The sequence below is a fragment of the Spermophilus citellus genome (genome assembly GCF_964194105.1).
Source record: "Spermophilus citellus genome assembly, chromosome: X".
In the NCBI taxonomy this organism is placed as follows: Eukaryota; Metazoa; Chordata; class Mammalia; order Rodentia; family Sciuridae; genus Spermophilus; species Spermophilus citellus.
In genome coordinates this window covers 128,492,663-128,513,817 of record NC_138190.1, presented here as the reverse complement: position 1 = coordinate 128,513,817, position 21,155 = coordinate 128,492,663, and the positions used below count along the sequence as shown (strand labels likewise).

The window sequence follows — 21,155 nt, the reverse complement described above, 5'->3', positions numbered from 1 at the left end:
AAAAAAAAAAAACCCAACCTTTTTTCTTTGAAATAGGATTAACCCACATATAGATTCACTTTGCTCAACTGACAGCAAGGGCTATGATATAGATAGAGGCAGGATTAAGTTGCTTACTAAAGCTGAGTATGTGAGTTTGCAGGCTGTTAGTCAAAGTTAAGCCCTTGAATGTTCAAATTCATGAAATGGAGTAGTTGCCCTGGGGCAGGGGTGACGGTGAGAAAACAGAAATGTCTATTGGAAAATAAATAAGCAGCTGGGAGTTCCTGCCTCTGCCCAGGGCTGTGAGTGGACAAACTTGCTTCTTCTCAATAAACAGTGTTATAGAAAGAAATTTATACCCAAGGAGGAAATGGTCATAAAAGCTTTGATACTAATTTTAAAATCTAAAGACAGCACAGTATAGTTCATGGTGAAATCTTTTAAAGATCTAAGTGTTTTCAGCAGCCCCCTTACACTTTGTATATAGACATTATTTAAAGCTTTTTTTCCCACATGCTTGAAGCATGTAACAGACTTAAGTAAGTTAAAATTATTCCAAAGATAATAGAAGTTAACCAGGAAAATTTCCCTGGTGAGTCACCCCCAAAAGGAAAGGAAAAAATAACAGAAGTTCAGAGCTACCATAAAAAGAAGGCATTGCTCATATGTACATTAGACTTGAATATTAAATGATCATTAATTAAATTAATATTGTTAATGATTAGTGTTTTTTTTAATCTGGGAAATTCATCCACCTCCCAATCTTTCAACAGTTTTAGTCCAATGGTTAATAGATATAATAATGGTCTTTTTCTAGTTTTGCAAAAGGCAAAAGCAAAAATTATCCAGGAAAATGGAATGGTGACTTCCGTGAGAAACTTACCACAAAAGTCCCAGAAAAAAATTAAAACAAAGAAGATTACTGTGTGGTGCAAATATAGTGTTTTTATCTTGAGATCCTTGCTGATTTTGATATAACCATGAATCATTTAGTGAAGTTTGCCTTGTTGCTGAAGCATGCTTGGGTGGCTGTTTCCAAAGGATTTCCTTCTCATGAAATAAAATAATGTCATATCAGCTAATTCCTAGAGTTTCACATCTCATTTGATGAGGCTACAGACTTTTACATCACCTGGACTTAGTTCAGCTGGGTCAGCCCTAAGATGTTTGTCCTCAAACCTTAAACTCTCTCCCCTGACTACTTCACCAACTTTTCTGGCACCTGGTGTCACCCTTTTCCTCTTAAGCTGTCAGCCACCATGCCTTCTTCACTCACCCCAGTGAGTCTTGCCAGTTCTTTGAGGCCAAATTCTTTCTGTCCTTCATAACATATCAAACAGTTAATTTGATAAATTCAACCAAGGCAGAATGCTAATGGAGGAGTGCTTACATGTAAATTGAATGTGGCTTGTAACAGGAGCTTCTTGGAGAGTCTGTGCTGGTGAAAATTACAAGTCAGCACAGAGGTTGGGGCAGGGAATCTAGGTTGCCCCATCCAGGGTCTATGGCTTCCTAGTCTCCTGTATTTAGAGATGTTCCAATTAGTGTGCCTTAGCAAGTCTAGGCACAGCTCGGCAATATATCAGCTTCTTGTTTTTTGTTTTTTGTTTTTTTTTTTTTTAGTGAAAGAAAAAGAAAGCAAGAAAGAACACATGTGATTAGTAATACATAACGAAGGGCTGGGGATGTAGTTCAATGGAAAAGTGCTTACCTAGCATGTGAGGGACCCTGGGTTCTATTCTCAGCACTGCCAAAAAAAAAAAAAAAAAAAAGCAATACACAATGAGCAGCAGCAATTACACAATAACTACCTTACTGAGTCACTACTAGAAATACACTACATCTCATCAGATGTATTATTCACTCATTACAGTTCAAATATTTTTAAAACTCATCATTGATTATATCTGTCAGTCATTCACTATGCATTAAGTACTTTAGAGGAGACAAGAGAAATATCAAAGAAATTATGACTACATTGATAAGAAGTTCGTGTGTGAAACAAACTGGAAAATAGCACAGTAAAGTGATAAATTATGTGGTTACAGATAATAAAGGCAATACACATATCAAGCTCTTTGAATCCAGGACTTTTAAAAATAAAAAAATTAGTAATAGCCTTTGCATTTCTAAGACTTTTCTTTATAAGTTGTGCTCTAGTTTGTATCTACCCAGTTATCTTATCTCTTCTTGTCTAACAAGGATCCTTATAGTATTTTAGGGCCTCTTTTTGAACTATATCATCTGGCCCCCCTAGATAAACACAAGGCTGGGCAAGTCAAGATTCATTTGTGAAGTAGGACCTCTAGTTAAAGAATAAACAAAATATAATGACCATATCAATCTCATTTTAGGTAGATAGAAAAAATGGTTAAAGTACTTACTTTTAAAAAAGTTGGTACTGGGAATTGATGCCCGGGGTGCTTTACTACTGAGTTATAACCCTAGCCCATTATTATTATTACTACTACTACTACTATTACTACTAGTACTACTACTACCACCTGGGATTAAACAGAGGGGTGCTTAACCACTGAGCCATATCCTCAGCACTTTTATTTATTTTGTTTTTGTTTTTAATTTGAGACGGGGTCTCACTAAATTTCTTAGGCCTTAATCTTGTGATACTCTTGCCTCAACCTCCTGAATCACTGGGATCACAGGCATGCAGCCAGCCAAGTATTCACTTTTCTAACCTGCTCTTTTCTTCATCAATTCTTTGCTATCTTCCAAGTCAGTAGACTAAGAATCAAGGTCAGTGTTTGGTAATACAGGTGGAACCTATGGTATGAAGGGCAGCCTTAGAGCCAAGTAGTACTGATGGATAAGAGGGAGAAGGGTGGAAAGAAGGGGGGTTTCAGGAGTACCCAAAGTCCACCTGCAGAGTACAAGCCTGTGTGAGGAGATAAGGGAGATTGTCTGTATATGTGCTGTCACTGGTGATGTGGTTTTTAAGTAAAAACAAAAGTACTGGAAAAAATACATTTGGAATGGGCTGGGGCTGTAGCTCAGTGGTAGAGCACTTGCCTTGCACACATGAGGCACTGGGTTAGATCCTCAGCACCACATAAAAATAAATAAATAAAATAAAGATATTGTGTCCATCTACAACTAAAAAAATATTTTAAAAAGTACATTTGGAACAATGAGATTTAAGTTAGTTTATTCATGGCTTAAAATCATGAAGTTTGCTTGATCAGCTTATCAATAAATTTGTTGCTTGAAGAGATTTGTTGCTTTAAAAGAAACTCCCATATAGGCATTACCAGGAGATTAAAAATAAGCCAATCAGAATAGACAATGGTAAACATTGATATGGCTTAGGAAATTCTGATATTTCTGCAAGAATATCATACTGTGCGATAACAGGAAGAATCTGTTTACTTCTAACACTTCTATCCCCTCTTTTAAACATACAGGCTTCTTTTCCTGTGAATCCGTCCCTTGCAGCTAATCCTGCCATGGCTTTCAATCCTTATGTACCTCATCCTGGGATGGGCCTAGTTCCTGCAGAACTTTTACCAAATACGCCTGTTCTGATTTCTGGGAATCCACCTCTCACCTTGCCAGGAGTTGCTGGTCCAAAACTGATGCGTTCGGATAAACTGGAGGTATTTGTGAAGAAATATATAAATACCTGTAAGGTGGATATTAATCTTATGTATAAAGTAACATTTTTAGAACCCAATGTGTTAAATATTTTAAATAAGTACACCCAAAGGTTTTTAGCCTATGGTGTATAATCTCAGAAAAATGTTAAACATTTTATTGCTACACTTACACCTTATTATTAAGTGCATTGATTCAGTGATACAGTTGGTCAAACAAAGTTTTAAGTGTACCTAGCCTAGACTATGCTATGGCATAGGAAGTCTGGGTGAGAATGCTCCTTATACTCAGGCTCCAGCTTTACAGAATGGAATTACTGTATTTGTTAATGATCCTCTACTTACTAGAATAGTAAACTGGAAAAACAAATTTAATCTAACTCTATGATTGTAAAATGTAAAGTCATATGAATGCAGAATGTACATGAGTCTCATAGTGTTTAAACCTTTTTCTATCTTAAGAATTATGTACTATATAATTAATACCGCATAATACCTAAAGAATCAAAAAGTAGTTTTCAACAGCTTTTGGTTTACTGAAGTCCTTCCATTTTTCCTTAATTTTTGGGGTTTTTTTGTAAATTGAAATAAATGATTAGTTGATTTTGTAGAAAGTTAGCTCCATTGACAGCCCTTTAAATGCCTGGTGATGTACTGCAATGGAATCTGATTGTACATGTAACTCAATCATGGTTCACAAGTTGGCCTTGGAAAACTACCAGTGTGTTGCTGTGTGATAAAGACTCATCTTGAATCTTAAAAAAACTAATTACACTTGAGGCTGTGTATTAACTGGAGGATTAAAATCGGTTTTCCATAATACTTTCAGATACAGGTTTAGGTCAGTGTAAGGAAAACAGAAAAACTTTCCTTTGTGGAGGATGGAATTTTTTCTAGAAATGCATTGTCTGTGTTTCGTCCTATAGTGAATACGGCTTTTGATTAGCCTTCATCTTTTCAGATTTTCCTTAAGTAAATGACAAAATGTATATAATTATCCTTGCATGCATTGGCAAAGCAAATAAAAGCCAACCACCTTCCAGTCATCATACTGATATGTGTGTGTGTGTCTGTGTCTGTGTCTGTGTTTTTGTGTTTTCTTCTTTAAGGTTTGCCGTGAATTTCAGCGTGGAAATTGTACCCGGGGGGAGAACGATTGCCGCTATGCTCACCCTACAGATGTTTCCATGATTGAAGTGAGCGATAATACTGTGACGATCTGCATGGATTACATCAAAGGTCGATGCTCCCGGGAGAAATGCAAGTACTTTCATCCTCCCGCACACTTGCAAGCCAAACTCAAGGCAGCTCATCACCAGATGAACCACTCGGCTGCCACGGCGATGGTAAGAGCAGACCAGCAGTTGCAGCCTCTCCATTTTGGGGTAAATGATTTATCAAATCAATTTGTCAAATATTCTATAACCATAATGTTGGATAGTCATGAGTGTATCTTAATATGAACAGTCAAGGTTATAAGCTAGATAAAAAAGAACCTACTTATTCTACTTTATTTACTAAGATTTTCTAAAGGTAATTATTTAAAAGCTTTACTAATGATTTTAACCTACTGTGGCTCTTTCTCCCATTTTCAGAGAAAGGGCGAACTCTATAATTTAAGTAGTAAATTGTTTTTGAGTGCTTTTTATAGTCTAACTACCCTTAATATCCCAGAAAGGCAGAAAGTTGCTTCTGCTCTATGAACCACTTTTGAGGGCACTTTGCCACTCACGTCCTTAATGCCTTTCAGAACAGAGTACTTGAAAGATGGGATATTAAGTAGGTTCTAATTTCCTAAAGGTTAAGGTTACCTTTCCTTTCTGGAGTCCTGGTGTAGGCAAAGGAGAAGACAAAAGACAGAAGCCTGCTAAGGCTATGGGGAGATTTCCTCAGGACTAAGAGAGGCCTGGCTTTTGTATTGCCCTAGTAAGTCAGTTTTGGGGAAAATATAGTTCTACATAATAACACTGAAAGGTTCCTCAAGTATGTCTCAACTGTCAATTAAATGTGCCATTTGCTGTTTATTTCTTTGGACAACTGGAACTTTCCTCATGTAATAGGGTATAACAGCCCAAGATCTCAATACTCATCTGTTTTCAGAACTGAACACATTACTTCATGAAGGATCTGAGCACCAAAGTAGAACATACTTGCTTTTTTCTTTTTTTCTTTCTTTCTTTCTTTTTTTTTTTTTTTTTTGATCTGGATAACATCATCTGTTAAGGAATGTTTAAAAAATCTTCATCAAATATTTTTGTCTTAAATGCTTCTGAATGAGGGACTTTTAAGCTAGGAAAATAGCAAGGAATGCAGAATATAAGCCTTCAATTTTTTAAGAGATAGGATCTGGCATGATGCCCAGGATGGCCCCTAACTCCTGGGCTCAAGTGATTTTCCTGCCTTAACCTCCAAAGTAGCTGGGACCATAAATCCTTCAGGTTTTTTTGGGTTTTGTTTTTGCTTTGTTTTTTCATACCAGGGATTGAACCCTCATATGCTTTATCACTAAGCAATATCCCCAGCCCTTTGTTATATTTTATTTAGAGACAGAGTCTCACTGAATTGCTTTAGCCTCTAATTTGCTGAGGCTGGCTCTGAACTCGTGAACCTCCTGTCTCAGCATCCTGAGCCACAGAGATTACAGGTGTGTGCTACCATGCCCAGCAGTCCTTCAGTTTTTTATTATGTTAGAGTTACATAGAGTTAGGAAAGATGTGAGGCTATTAAAGGAGCAAGAATGCACTTGTCCCCCTAAAAAATGAACACACAAACAGGATGAACAAAAAAAATGGTTTGCTTGCTCAGTTATGCATCTCTCCCCATGCTTGGACATGAGACCTTCATGTTTCTGCCCATTTCTGATGATTTGAGTATGTTTGATAGAATGCATGTTACATATGAGCATCAAATTTCCATCTGGAGAGCTAAGTATTATGTAGTATGCCCTCAACTGGTACTTGTGAATGTCAATATAAAATTCCTTCCTGAGTAACAGATCACAGCAGGATCTTAGTTGTAAAATCAATTTAGCCCATAAGAATTTCTTTAAGGTAAGACCAAATAAAAAGAGAGCTTTATGAAGATGTTTAATCTTTTTATAATTTTAAGGATTCAAAGTAGAAATGTTTTATAAAAGGGGAGTTTTTACCTTTTGCAGATGTATAGCTCAGGTTGACTTTGTTGAGAGCAATTTGCATACATTTAAAAAAACTTGGATGGACTGGGGCTGTGGCTCAGTGGTAGAGCTCTTGCCTAGCATGTGTGAGGTACTGGGTTCAATCCTTAGCACCACATAAAAATAAATAAATAAAATAAAGGTATAAAAAAGACTTGGAGGGTTGATAATTATTTCATCCACACTTAACTACAACTTTGGTAAGTTGGCAAGATTGTGATGAGGGCATTGAGGCCTTAGCTAGTGTTGATTATTGAGAAATACTTAATGGCAGTATAAGCACCAGCCAATCAGAACTGGGTGCTAACCTGTCAAGATAGACCCCAGCAGTAAATCAACAGTACTTCCTTGCCAGGAACCATGAATCAAATGTCTGTCTAGGCCTTTCCTCAATCTGTAGTTTACTGGGCAACACAAGTTTGATTCTGATGATCATACATGCTCCTAACTTTCTAAAGAAAGGGACACCCCCACCATACTAAACCAAGGGGAAATCTTTTAAATAACCTGTCCTACTCTATTGAAGTCTTCAGGTAATCCATTTTCCCTCAAAGGTGATAAAAGGCCTTCAAAATGATCAATTATGCTTTAAAGTTTATGATTTTAGTCATGACTTTTGCCACGTCTTTCTCTCTGATCAGTTTGGAAATCTAAAGCTACTTGGTTTATTTTCATCTCACTTTTTTAGGAGATGGAAATAAACTAAGAAAAAGCAGACCTGTCACACTCTGTGCACTGATAGCAGAGTCCCCCCCCCCCAAAAAAAAAAAAGAAATAGCTTTAGGCTCTTGATAGCCACAGGAATAATAAGGTCATGGCATAACCTTTTTTGTAAAGCTAGTGACTCTGCACAGGTGTCAGTATCTCAATAAGAATTTGGAGCATACCTAATGGTTGTTGCTGGGGCATGTTTTTAAAGTAATGTGCAATTTGCTGAGGGAAAAAAATATAATGTTAAACTTCTTCAATGGATCTGGAGCAGGTCTGAGTACTATAAGCACAGTGGGATTTTGAAAGAAATGTAAACATGAAAGAAGGGTTTAAAAGGCTGATAGGTTTTAGAATTAATCCTTACAGGATTTAACAAAGCAAATGGTGCATAATAAAATGCACAGTGATCCTCTAAAAAACAGACCTGCATATATTTTCTTAACTGTATATCATACCCAGGTGTGGTAGGTGGCAGGGGAGGAATGATTGACTTTCTTTTTCCTTACATGTCAGTTAGGAAACATACACTTCTGGGATTTGAACCTGAGGTCTTTGTATTAATTAGATTTTGTTTTGTAGGGCTCGGTATCAGACTCCAATCTAACAGCATCTGTTTTATCATCTGTATGCCTCGTATCTCCTAGATCCATATTGGAATTTTAAATGGCAGGATTTTCTTTGCTGCCATACCTGTTGCTTCTGCTAATCTCATTTTTTACAGATTAATAGATGAGCATTTCTATGATGCTAATTGTAAATGTATTTGCTGTAATAGTTTTCTGTTGCATCCCGTTCAAATGACATCTCAATTAGGGATGTTGAAAAGCTTTTATTTTTTCCCTGGTATTTTTATCTTGTGTTTCAGCCTAACTGCTTATTCAGTGAACTACTTCATCTCTGCAGTTGGTTACCTTGCTGTGCAGCTGCTGCTTATTGAATGTCTTGCTCAATGGATACCTTTGCAGAGAATTCCCAGCCATTCATTATATAACTACTGCTTGTTTGATTTGACTATATTTTTTACTCACTCTGTTACTTGTGATTAACCCATCCCTCCCCCACAGGCCCTGCAGCCTGGTGCACTTCAACTGATACCAAAGAGAACGGCCATTGAAAAGCCCAACGGTGCCACCCCGGTCTTTAATCCAAATGTTTTCCACTGCCAACAGACTCTGGCTAACATGCAGCTCCCACAGCCGGCATTTATCCCAACAGGTGAGAACACAGTGCTGGGCACCTCGAGTTTAGTGATGTTGTGAATGTATATGATGCAAAGCAACTTTCAAAGGGCTTTCATGGGAGAAATATCCACATGCATTTTGACTGATTAGAAATAAAACAAGGCAATTATGCTTGATCTGTTAATACTTGTCAAACAACCTGTTTTTCTATGATTCTGAAAATTAATGGTTTGGAATCAAAGTAGGAGAAAGTCTTAACTTTTTTTTTTCTTCTTGTGATTGATTTGCTTGGTTTGATCTCAACTAATTCCTTGACTCTTAGGTATCACTTTCACAGACAGCAGGCTGCTACCCCCCAAAATAAAATAAAATAGAAAATAATTCCGGCATCAGCATTACAAAACTCTGTAGTCCATAGATTGTGATATACCAAAGGCAGTTATTTTAAAACTACCCTTAAATTTACATGAAGTATAGTATAGCACAGTATAGTATATATAAAATAAGAAGTTTTAGCTTCTAACTCCTGAACAAGTTAATATGAAAACAGCAGTTTGTTACACTTTCTGATACTTTGTAGCATATTTTGTATTACCTCCTACATTCATCTATATTTAATAGTATAACAGTTTTGAGCCTAATTGAGGAGAAAATTTAAAGCCAGAATTTCATTCAAATAAAATCATATATGCAGAAAATAATTTTCTTCCAGTGGTTTTTACTTTAAGAGTAAGCATATGGTGCCTTAGGAATAAATTGAAAATACTAACCACTGAAAATAAAAATAAACATTTTTCCCCCCAGAATCCTAAATGTCCAACTTTGGAAACTATTATTAAAAGAAAATAATATCTGCTTTAAAATTCTATTTAGAAAGCCTTGTTAATTCTGAAAACATGAAGAACATGTAGAATATATACTACAACTTGGAAAAAACAGTTAATTAATAAATCAATCTGTTAATTAATTGTTTTAAAACCAATCTTTCATTACAGACCATGGACTTCTTCATGATACCATTTAAGTTACACACATATATATAAATAGTTTCTGAGGAGGAAAAATTGAATTCTTTAGTACATTTTTACATCACTTTATAAAAAGTAACTACTGATATCTAATGGTTTTAGACTTTTCCCCAAAACCTAAGAAAAAATATGCAATGTCCACAAAGTAAAAAAGAGAACCATTGTGGGTTGAGGTAACTTTATTTCTGGTGGTTTTTCCCTTCAAGAATTTTAGTCATTTGCCAGGCATGGTAGTACATGCCTGTAGTCCCAATGGTTTGGGAGGTTTAGGCAGGAGGATCACGAGTTCAAAGCCAGCCTCAACAACTTGGTGAGGCCCTAAGCAACTCAGTAAGACCCTATCTCTAAATAAAATATTAAAAAGGGGCTGGGGATATAGCTCAATGTTCAAGTGCCTCTGTTTTTAACCCCTAGTATCCCCCAATAAAAGATTTTTAGTCATTTCCTACCCATTAGGTCTCTCCAGTTTGGCTGCTTCCATTTGTATTATAGAATGAGTTGCATAGTTCAGGAGTATTAGCCAAGGTGGTTGAATGTGGAAAAATATACATTGTTCACTCTACATTTCCTTAATCTGTTGCTTTGTTTAGAAGTTAGACTTCTTTTTTTTTTTTTGCCAGTTTTGGCCAGTATAAAATCTAGATTTATATGCAAAAAATGTGAGAAAATTTCCCTTTCCTTTAATCAATAGCAAAATGAAAAAACTCTCTGGCTGAGGTTCCTTTCTTGAGGGAAATAATCTTGTCATATGTTCATAATGAAGTCCTAAATTTCAATGAGATGGAGGAAGCAGTGTTAATAGTTTAATGCTCTAAATAGGAAAATAGGCACCAGATACAGATACCGAAGCATGTTTTGAAAAGACTATGTGTAACAAATGAAATTCTTATGATAAAAATTACTTATGACATATTTGCCCAGAATAAATATATAATTTAAAAGAGATAATTTCTTTACAGAAAAATTAAAGTTCATTTTTTAACCTAAGAATTCAAGAATTACTTTGATTAACTGGGTTTGTCATCTTAATGCTAATCTGTAATTATAAGCATGAAGGATTACTGGATTTGCATGTGCTGATTAATTGATATTTCAAATAAAGTATCTTTCTAGTTAAAAATTCATTTCCATCTGTAAAGCCTTAATAATGAAATCTCTCTTTTCTTTACTTTCCACGCTTTTCTGCATGGTGTACAGGGCCAATACTGTGCATGGCACCCGCTTCAAGTTTTGGTAGGTTTTGTACAAAAATTCTCAACTTTTTCTAATCTAAAATATGTTATTCTACTGTGATTATGAAAGAGATGAGTGACAGAATGATATGATTGGTCATTTTCTGAGTATTTAACATTTACTATGGTGCTTTGTGGAACTAAAATAATCCTATTTTGTCAAGTCCTAGGTGGTTGCCACTGTGGCCAAATACTGACCCTGCCATTTTTCTATTTCCATCCCCCAAATAATAACAACTGACATGTTTCTTTTCCTAGAGAAACTGGGCAATTTAAATATAATAGAATGGTACACTTAAAAAAGAGAAAGAGAGAGAGAGAGAGGGCTGGGGATATAGCTCAGTGGGTAGAGTGCTTGCCTCACATTCAGAAGGCCCAGTGTTCAATCCCCAGCACTATGAGAGAGAGAGAGAGAGAGAGAGAGAGAGAGAAACTGGGCAATATATATATATATATATATATATATATATATAATTTTAAAAGTGTAAAATATTTCAAATGTCTAAAGTACAATGAAACAGTTCCTCCCCTAAAAGGTTATCCAGATGACCTAAGCCATTCAGTACTCGGATGTTAAGAAAGAATGACCTAAGCAAAACATTCCTCAGTGTTCTGTGCTGAAATCTGTAGTGTTCTAGGATGAAGTGCCATCTGCACAGAAACTAGACACAGCAGAATCATTTTAAAATGACTCTTTGGCAGTTATGACATTTTTAGCAATCAGTTACGTACAGATCCTTTAGTTAGCCATTAGCCACCAACACAACCTGGTAGCCATCTCCAAGCCATTTTACCCATCACTAATACTGAAAAGGATGAGAAAACAACTGGGGAGTTTACAGGTCCTAAACTCCTCATAAGAAGCAGGAACAGATCAGGAGAAAATAGCTTTTTTCAATGCAGGGAGGAAAGTCCCACCCTTTACAAACCCACAATCTCATATGAACCCGATTCCTCCCATCCTTTTTGAGAGTTTGCAACAACTTGACATCCATCCCATTAGTGGAGTAGAGTAGTTACAGTCTCCAAAGGCACTAACAGGCTTATGCAGATAAAATAAAAAGGTCAAGATGATGGCCACATAGAAACAGCACTCACTACATAGTAAGTTCTGACCCCTGACAACAGGAGTGAGGCCTCTGTTATTGAGGGATTAGCTTGCCCTGTAGGAATTAACAACATGTCCATTGATACTAACTGGAACATTCTATGCATACAATTAGAAGAACAGACTTCTGCAAGTTTGAGATATGTGTCTCTGTGTTGACATTTGGTGACCTGTTTCTTGGGGATGTTTCCCTGTCCTTTTACTTTCAGAGCTCTGCTTAGGAATGCAAATTGCATGCTTTAGTGCTGCTGCTTCCTGTGTAGTTGCTGTGCTCCCAAAGGGGAAATAAGATTGTTTTTCAAATCAGCATGTGAGACAATAAAGGGATAACTGTAGGTAATAGGTAGCTGGAGTTGAGTGGAAGGGATAAGTATGGAGTTTCTGTTAATAGCCATTTGGGATAACTTTTTGGTTTCTATAACATTACATGTGGCCATTCACTTTCTCAGTAGGCTTTCAGAAAGTCTGAATTCAATTAATATAGACACAATAAGTTATCGTATACCTGCCAATCACACATCAATTTCCTGCTTGACTTTCCAAAGTAAAATGGAAATCAGAAAAACATAGAAAACTTTCAGAAAAAAAAAAAAAACTAGAGAAGGCAAAGAAAAAACATCCTGAAAAAGATTTTACAGTTGCTAGCCATTGTAGCACTAATACTGGTTGTGAAGACAAAATTTACTATGAAGGGCTCCATGTATGTGTTTGATAAATAGCCAAAGTTTCCAAGGAACTTGTCAGAGGTGTACCTAAAAATCTGCACAAATAGTCCACTGAAGTCTTGATATCTGCTCCCCTACTACATACCCACCAATTAAACTACATTTTTTATTTGCAGGCAGATCAGGTAAGTATACGTAAAACTGCCCCTTTGCACTTGCAAATCCAATGGCAGTAATTCATGTCCATAAAAGTCAGTGAATTCAAACACAAATCCACAATTCCCTAATCTCCTTTAAAATATGCAACCAGTTACTCGTCTGCTTAACTAGCTTCAGATAGATAGCCTGGTAGTATTAGGTATTTTTTTTCATATACATTCATTATAACCCTTTTTGAAAATTTGACCTATTGAGTCAACTACAATACAATACTGCTCAAAAACTTACTAAATGTTGAGAATGGTTCCTTTTTCCTTAATGGTAACTATAATTGGATTTCCCCTTTTCTCTTTTTAAATTTCCCTCCTCCCATGCCGTGTTGCTTTGCACTGACTGTGATTGCATGTTGCACCCTGGTGTTTCCATCATGATGATGTCACTTGGCTTGTTGCTGTGATACCTACCACACCCCATTCCATCGAAATTCATCATTACATAAATGCTCCGCCCTCCTGTGTGTTGCTTCCATGGTTTCCTACTGAAAGTGCCCATGATGCACGGTGCTACACCTACCGCTGTGTCTGCCGCAACAACACCTGCAACCAGTGTTCCCTACGCTGCAACAACTACAGGCAATCAGGTTTGGCCATTTATTTCACCTGTTCAGACCTAGAAAACTACAATATGTTGGGAAGGCACAGTGTATGCTTTTTGGATTGGTGAGAGACACTGGTCCATGTATTTGCATATTTCTTAAGCAATTGTCACATTTACAAATTTTACTTTTCTATACATTCTAAGATGCTGTATATACTTTGCCATTCATCCCAAGGGTGATTGGTGGGATTCTATTCATTTTTAATCAGTGAACAGATGTCATTCTTGATATTCTATAACTAATTTTTTACTACCATACCAATCCTGAAATGTATATACTGTACTATTTCATAAATGCTTTCTCATTGGTCAAAATGAGAATTGATTTTCCTGTCATTTTTTTATTATTGTGCTTGAACTTGGACTTAGTACAATCATCACTTTTACTTTCAGATACATTGGAAAGAAAGCAAGGCATCACATTTCTTTCCAAGGCACAGATCTATCCTTATCATTACCCAATGATTACATCAGACATTCCATCTCATACAAACATTAGATGTGCTTTTGTTGTTTTGGTTTTCATTTTCTTTAGGTATTTTTCTGACAGAGTCACTGGCAAATTAGTAGTATTTGGGGAGTCTTGAAATTTAAGATGGTTACATATGTATGAATACAGCACAATGGATCTCCATATCATGTACATCCACAAGACTGGGCTCCTAATTAAAATAAGACATACTCCATGTTTGTATAAATATGTCAAGATTGACTCTACTGCCATTTATAGCTAAAAAGAACTAAAAAATGAAAAAATAAAAATATGATAATTATTGAATAATGCTGTTCTGCCATAGCCAAGTGTTAACCATGCCCACAGACTAAAAATTCCTCTGCTACTTAAATTACAAGCATGATCACCATGAAACACTCAGAGCATTAATTAATTATGGAGCAAACCACATTCTAATCTGTGCTTTGCTATTAGTAGAAATAGTTAATATGTCTAAAATTTAAAAATTATATCTAAGGTTTTCTGTGAAATTGATTATCATCATTGATTACCATGTCCAAGCAGTGAACAAAAGAAACAGAATTCTCTCAAGAAATCATTTTAATCTAAAATCTTTTTTACTACTGTAGATACCCCAGTTATCAATAGATGAACTGAATAGCAGCATGTTTGTTTCACAGATGTAGAAGTTACCAGTAGAACAGTAAGTTTCTTTAAGTATTAATATAAATAATATTTTTAGGTTTTATCTTTTTATTTACACAATGTATTTGCTACAGTTTTGCTAAATATTTTCATTGAAATATCACTTATGACTTAGATCTTGATGTATACATTCTAAATTTTCCAAATTGAAATGAGAAAGCAAAATGCAATTTTAATATGGAAATGACAGCTGATAACTGGGAAATACAACTTACAAATTCTGCAATGGTTGCCTGTTTTTAAAGAAGTGTGATTTGTTAGCCAAAGATATAAGTTGCTTTTGAACTCTAATTCCTAAACATTTTTATAGCTTTATTTTTTTATTGAAGTAAAAAAGTAGAGCCAGGGATGTAGCCCAGTGGTAGAGTGTGTGCCTAATGTGTGAAGCCCTGGGTTCAATTCCCAGCACTCCCCTCAAAAGTAATATTTGTTAGGATTTAACTGAGATGATTATCTTAAAGGCAGTGTCATGCTTCTCAGATGACATTGTGGAAAATAGTGCATTTACAGTCAGCTGCCTTATGTTGTTTCCCACATAAGTCACCCAGAATTGCTCCAGCTGTTTCGAGTTTTGAGTAGCATAATCAAGTGATTTAATCATTACTTTCATTGAAATCATGTTATTTTAAATTTCTTTTGCTCTTGGATTTTTCCCCTATGCCCTTGATCTCCTCTTTGCCTAGTATGGAGCCCATGGTAGCACATACTTTGAGCAATTATGCACCTGAACCTGTGTCTTTTGAAGCCACTTAAGAGAGCTAGGTATATTAATTCTAGGGAGTTATTAAATAAGTGTACCAACTCTGAATTACATACATTAGTCATTGAAAATTTGAAGTTCTCACAGCCGCATTGTCATTTGAAGGAGGCAGCAGTTATGTTCCCAGCTAATCCTTTTGTGCTGCTGAGGATACACAGGCCACCAACTCTGTTTTGAACAGAGCTGATTGCCAGATGTACAGCAGATAAACAAGTCCTTTTCATCATAAGGACTGTTTTTTAAAAAAGACACTTCTGAATCCATGGGATAACAGAAGGAAGCATAAATGGTAATAGTTTTCAGGGATGTTTTTGGGATAGTGGCAACTTGGGCAAAGCACCATACATGAGAATGTAGATTTTTGCCAACACCTTGCTCCCTTTTCAATGGCTATGCATGTCAAGGTAAACAAAAGTCATAATTATAATTAACTAACAAAATACACTTAAGAAGAATGATTCTTTTTACTTGTTTCCTTTGGAAAATGTAGAGGCATTCGATATGTAAGAAGGGTTGAAAATTTTTCCAGAGGTCAGAACAGTTTTATACGTTACAATATGCCTAACTTAGGCTATTTCTGCATGGCTTTAAAACACTCTGATAAAGTGTGAAGTTTACTTACTATTGGCATATTTCAAAGTGTTTGGTATTGAACATGTTTTTCCGATATGTACCTGTTGAAGGAGATCAACCAATGGGTGGATGATCTGCAAAAAGTTTTGGTATTGTATAGATAATGCCTGAAACAACGTATCTCTTTTAATTGAGGGCAGTTCTCCACAATAACTCTCACTGGAAGTTTCCCATAGACTGTCATAGCTGTCGCTATTTACTGATCATTCACAACAGCCCCATTTTCACAGATGCATAAACAAACTGAAATTCAGAACTGAAGCAAGAACTAGTATCCTAACTCCTAGTACAATAACCCTTCAATATGTCTCACTCATTCTCTTGTTTTTCCCATTTCAGTCGAAATTCTGAACAGCAGAGTCACGGAGTACCGGAATCTCTCCATGAGAACCTCCGTATGGCCTTTCTATATGTATTCTCAAATGTCCTCTTCTACCAACACAACAATAAGCATGGTGCAGTCAATATATTAAGCAGAGAAAATGTACCAGCCAACAAATTTGAATAAAAAATGAAGCATTAAAAATCAGCGAAGATGGTAAAACAAGACCCATATAGAAAGCTAATAACTACTACCCATCTTGTTTGAATTATCAGGTAGAATATTGACCATAAAATTTGTGATTTTCCAATAACCAGTATGCTAAATTAATTTCCACACTGTACTGTTGGCTTACTCTACATTCTTGGTGGATAAACGTTTATCTGTTTTTGAAGTGTTACCTTACTATTGTGTTTACAGGATAGTCTATTGGGTTGATTTAGAATGTAACAAATATGTCCAGTACCATCTTCCCCATCATTGTGTTGTACTGGTTTGGGTTGAATTTAGTCTCACATACTATAGTGTTTTGCTGTATATGTGTGGTGTTTGGTAAAAATTAAAATGTTACTAGTGGGGAACAGAAGTATATGTGCTTGAAAACATGACAGGATTATGTTAATATGCTCTCTTTAGAATCTTTCTGTAGGTTTCTAGAGGCAGATATGTAAGAGGCCTCATTTTTGAGTGTGCACAAAACCTGGTCATAAACATGCATGTATATAATTTGTACCTGTAGATCTGACCCTGCATAATTCAGTAAGCTTACTAGATTTTTTTTGTGAGAGAGAAATAATTACCACCCAAAGTAAGGAACTTCTTCAAACATGAACTCCTAATACACTCCTTTTAAATGGCCTAAAAATGGAGAATTTTTCCTTTTAATGAAGTTCTCAGCATTTATACTAAAAATGATATAAAGTACCCATTACATTTTTTTTTTTTTTTGTATCTCAAGAAATCCTGTCTCCTAGGTTGAGTGTCTAAAATTGAGCCATTTGTTATCTTCAGCTGAGAAACTGGTACTTGGGAGCTTAAAGGTATGCTAATTGCAGGTTATAAATCAAACAGAAAGATGGGGGCATGGAGATAGTTTTTACATACTGGCAGAAAGTGTGTAAAACCATTGCAATGTAACCTTTTACACAAGTGCCATTTCCAAATGCAAATGGCTCGTGCTCTTTAGACTACTCTTTGAATAATAAGTAAGATGCAATCTAGCAAAAGTCAGTCAAGGTGAAAGAGAATTGGTTCCAAATGAGGCCTTTCCTCCCCAAATGGACAATCTTCTCTATTGATCACAGAGGGAGCCTGAGTACAGGTTCAGAGAAATTGTAGGGATGGGGGTAGGGAGACATTTAAAATTACTCTTTGGTTTATGCAAAAGAACTTGAAAAGGTGTCCACAATTGTCTTTAGCTTAACTTTAACTGAATTTCCAATGCTGTTTAACATTTTAGTGAAGGAGCCAGCACCCATGACACGTGACAAGTGTTTCCCTGGCCAGATTTTAACATCAGAATCCTTTGCATCATAAAGCTTTTTTATTGTTTGGACTCATTAACCTTTTTATATGTTCATAGAGAGATATTAGCACACTGTGATTAATATAGAGAGGCTATATTCCACAGAGATGAGCTGAATTTTCATTACTAATACTTATAAAATAGTTGCACACAGTAAAAATAGAAATTAATCCATTCCTGTGGTACATACATAGCATACCTCCTCCACTCTACTGAGTTATTAACATTACTCTTATACAGTGGTAGAAACATATGATATTTTACACAAATTAGATTTAATATTTTCTACTAAATATATATTCTCCCATGGGAAAGTATAAAAACATAAAATATATATGTTGTTTTTCTCCTTCATGAAAATGACAATCAAAGAAAAAATATGATTTAGGATATCAAAAGCCAGCTGGTAGGTTTGAATTGTAGAACAATAGAGTTGGCAAAGATTTTTCACAGTTGATCAAACTAAGACCCAGAGCAGGTAACTTGCTCAGGGGTACCCAGCCAACTGCAGGACTCAGAACTACCAGTTGTTCCTTCTCCTCACATTTTGTTTCATTCAGAACATTTCAGACTCCATAGGCAAAGCCTGAGAAAAGCAGTTTGGCTCACAATACAAAAGAACAAAATTATCCCAGGTAGTTTGTATCCCGTTGATCTTAACTATCAATCCAAATCCTGGTCAACAGTGATTTCTAGTCAGTCTTGCTTGTATTGAGCCACTGTTATCTGTTAACAGTGTTGCCTGGAGCAAGAGATCAAGAGTTGTCTTAACTTTTCCCAGTGGACTCTTTGAACCACTTAATTTGTTTCCTAAAATCTTAACACTGCTAGAAAAGAAAGTAGAGTATGCCTTTTTGAAATGTCTTTTGTATGCAACTGAATTTTGTATAATCTGTGCCAGTGCCTCTCCAGAATGGCAGATCTGATCACATAAATCCAGGAAGGAAGCACCTAAGCTGATCAGTGGAGATGAAATTTTTGTGCAAAATGAACTTTTATGGAGTTTGACATTTTGATGCAACATACTAACTCATTGAACTTTTTAAACTTGTGGCAAAGATGTACAGAGACAACAAACCTAGAGTTCAGCTGTTTTCCTATTGCTTTAAGCACTGGAAGACATTAAAAATGACTTATTTGTAGTAAGAGATTCATGGGGGATATCCATGATAGTTGTATTTTGGAGCCACAATTTTCTATACTGTTGGCATTTTTAAAGTTGTTATGAAAATGAATTTAAAGAAAGAAAACTCAAAGCCCTAAAGTTTTGATCAAATTCAACAGAGTTTTGAGAGAAATGAAATTTTAAGATAGTACTCTTTAAGCTAGTTGTGCAATGAGTTATTAAGATTATCTTTTTTCAAGAGAAAACAAGACCAATAAGTCATTAGACTATAAATTTCAAGTTATAAAGACAAGTCACAAAATCAGTGACTCTAAGCAAAAATTTACTGAATGAATTGTATATATGAAATTCTAATCACTTGTGATTCTTAGTTAACAGTTTATAATCTTTGTAGTTTACAAGGGCCTCTATTTTTATTTATCCAAAATTATGGGTTTTGTCCATTTTTCTCAGCCTTTTGCAGAACTATGCAAGAGTGCTGAAACTTGGATGAAATGGGTCATCCCTACAGAAAAAGTAATCTAAAAATACCTTTTAAGAGGGTTTTAGTAGTTTCAATTTTTACCAAAAGCACTATGTGACCATAGCATAAGTATATTTTAAAGAGGGATTAAGATGAAATTAAAATAATGGATTCATAAAATTGCTATTTAAATACAGTATTTACTTTTGCAATGAGAGCATGATTCCACTCCCAGCTGTTGCATTTCATTTCACATTTCTAGATTAGTCTTTACTTTGTAGTTAATCATGAAAGCCATCTTCTCCCAACTCCATCCATTTCTGAACATGCTAAAGCACTTTGATCTTGCCATGAGTGTTGTCCTACAGCACTGGCTGTGTTCACTAATGGGAGCCCTTAGCTCACCTGCTCTCCAACTTGGGAAAATGCCAGTACCTTCTCCCTGCCATCAGCAGGAACCAATTGAAATTAGCCTTTACAGCCTGAATCACTGTTTAATGCCTTGACCAGTGAGCATAATGATGATGTCTGAATAAGGAACCAGATTTACAATTGCATTTAATGAAATAAGAGAGAAGGTTCATGTGCTACTTGGAAAGTTATTTGGTTCTTTTTCCCCCTCTTTGGAGAGTGTCGATGAGGTTGCTCTCAGGTAAAGTGCAACCACAAGTTTTCTGAGTTCTTTTAGTCTGTAGAGTAGGCTGTGGCACTCAGAATGATTAGAAACTGGAGTCTTAATTCTTTTCATCTCTCATACATTGAAATAGATACAAGTAAAATTTAGGCGGGAAATTTGATTTCCCAATTTGATTAATAGATTTAGTAACATAGTGGCCTAGTTTAACAAGTACCCGTTGAAGGCAATAGAATAAGTAGCATTTAAAAAATATAACTTTTTTTAGAAAATGTAGTTGCTAGTCTAATCAGTCTGTAAATATATAACTACAAATATAGGTTTCTGAGCACCATCACTAATTGGTGCCGTGCTTTCATTTTTTTATTGTTAGTTTTTAAAATTCTTATTTTATTGCTTTTTGTATCTCTAAGTAACTGATGGATTTAATTTTGAAAGAGAGTTAGGGAAAGTGTAAGTTTTTGCTACATATATTCATTCCATCTGGATAAGTTCTAAACTGACATTGAAGCATGGCAAATGTAGATTACAGTCCATAACAACTCTCTACAGTTCACAGTTTAAGAACAAATTTACCTTTATACAAAAAGAATAATTATTAACTAATTATATTTAGTCGTTGTGTTGGCAACAAAACTACAACATGGCTACCTTTAGACGTTGTGTGTGTGTGTGTGGAATTTTTATTTGTAAACTATACATGGTTTGTGACAGTATGAGCATGTCAAAGCTACAGCTCAAAACTCAGAAAACAGATATGGTTGAATTTTTTTTTTAAATCCCTAAGTCTCATGTGAAAGCTGAATTTGTGTCCTTGTGTGACTTTTTGGTCAAAAAGTTTACAACACATGGATTTTAGAGTCAAGCTTTATAGTTTATAGAATTTGTTGTGTGGATTGGGTTATTCCTCAGTATTTTGACATCAAAACATAATTGTTGAATATATAAAATATTACCTGACTCTTTTTTTATAACTAAAATTATCCTAGTCATGTAACATCTGTAGCTGCAAAATTTCTGTTTTACG

General features: G+C 35.5%; 1 protein-coding gene across 1 annotated transcript in view; it reads left to right on the top strand.

The window, feature by feature from the left end:
• Positions 1–16,486, top strand: part of MBNL3 (muscleblind like splicing regulator 3) — a 110,256-nt gene extending 93,770 nt beyond the window's left edge. The window contains exons 4-9 of the mRNA XM_081276505.1: positions 3,402–3,593; positions 4,700–4,936; positions 8,541–8,691; positions 10,883–10,918; positions 13,395–13,489; positions 16,398–16,486. Coding sequence (XP_081132631.1) covers positions 3,402–3,593; positions 4,700–4,936; positions 8,541–8,691; positions 10,883–10,918; positions 13,395–13,489; positions 16,398–16,409 — 723 coding nt within the window. The 3' untranslated portion in view covers positions 16,410–16,486. The remainder of the gene's footprint in view (positions 1–3,401; positions 3,594–4,699; positions 4,937–8,540; positions 8,692–10,882; positions 10,919–13,394; positions 13,490–16,397) is intronic.
• Positions 16,487–21,155: the final 4,669 nt, after the last annotated feature.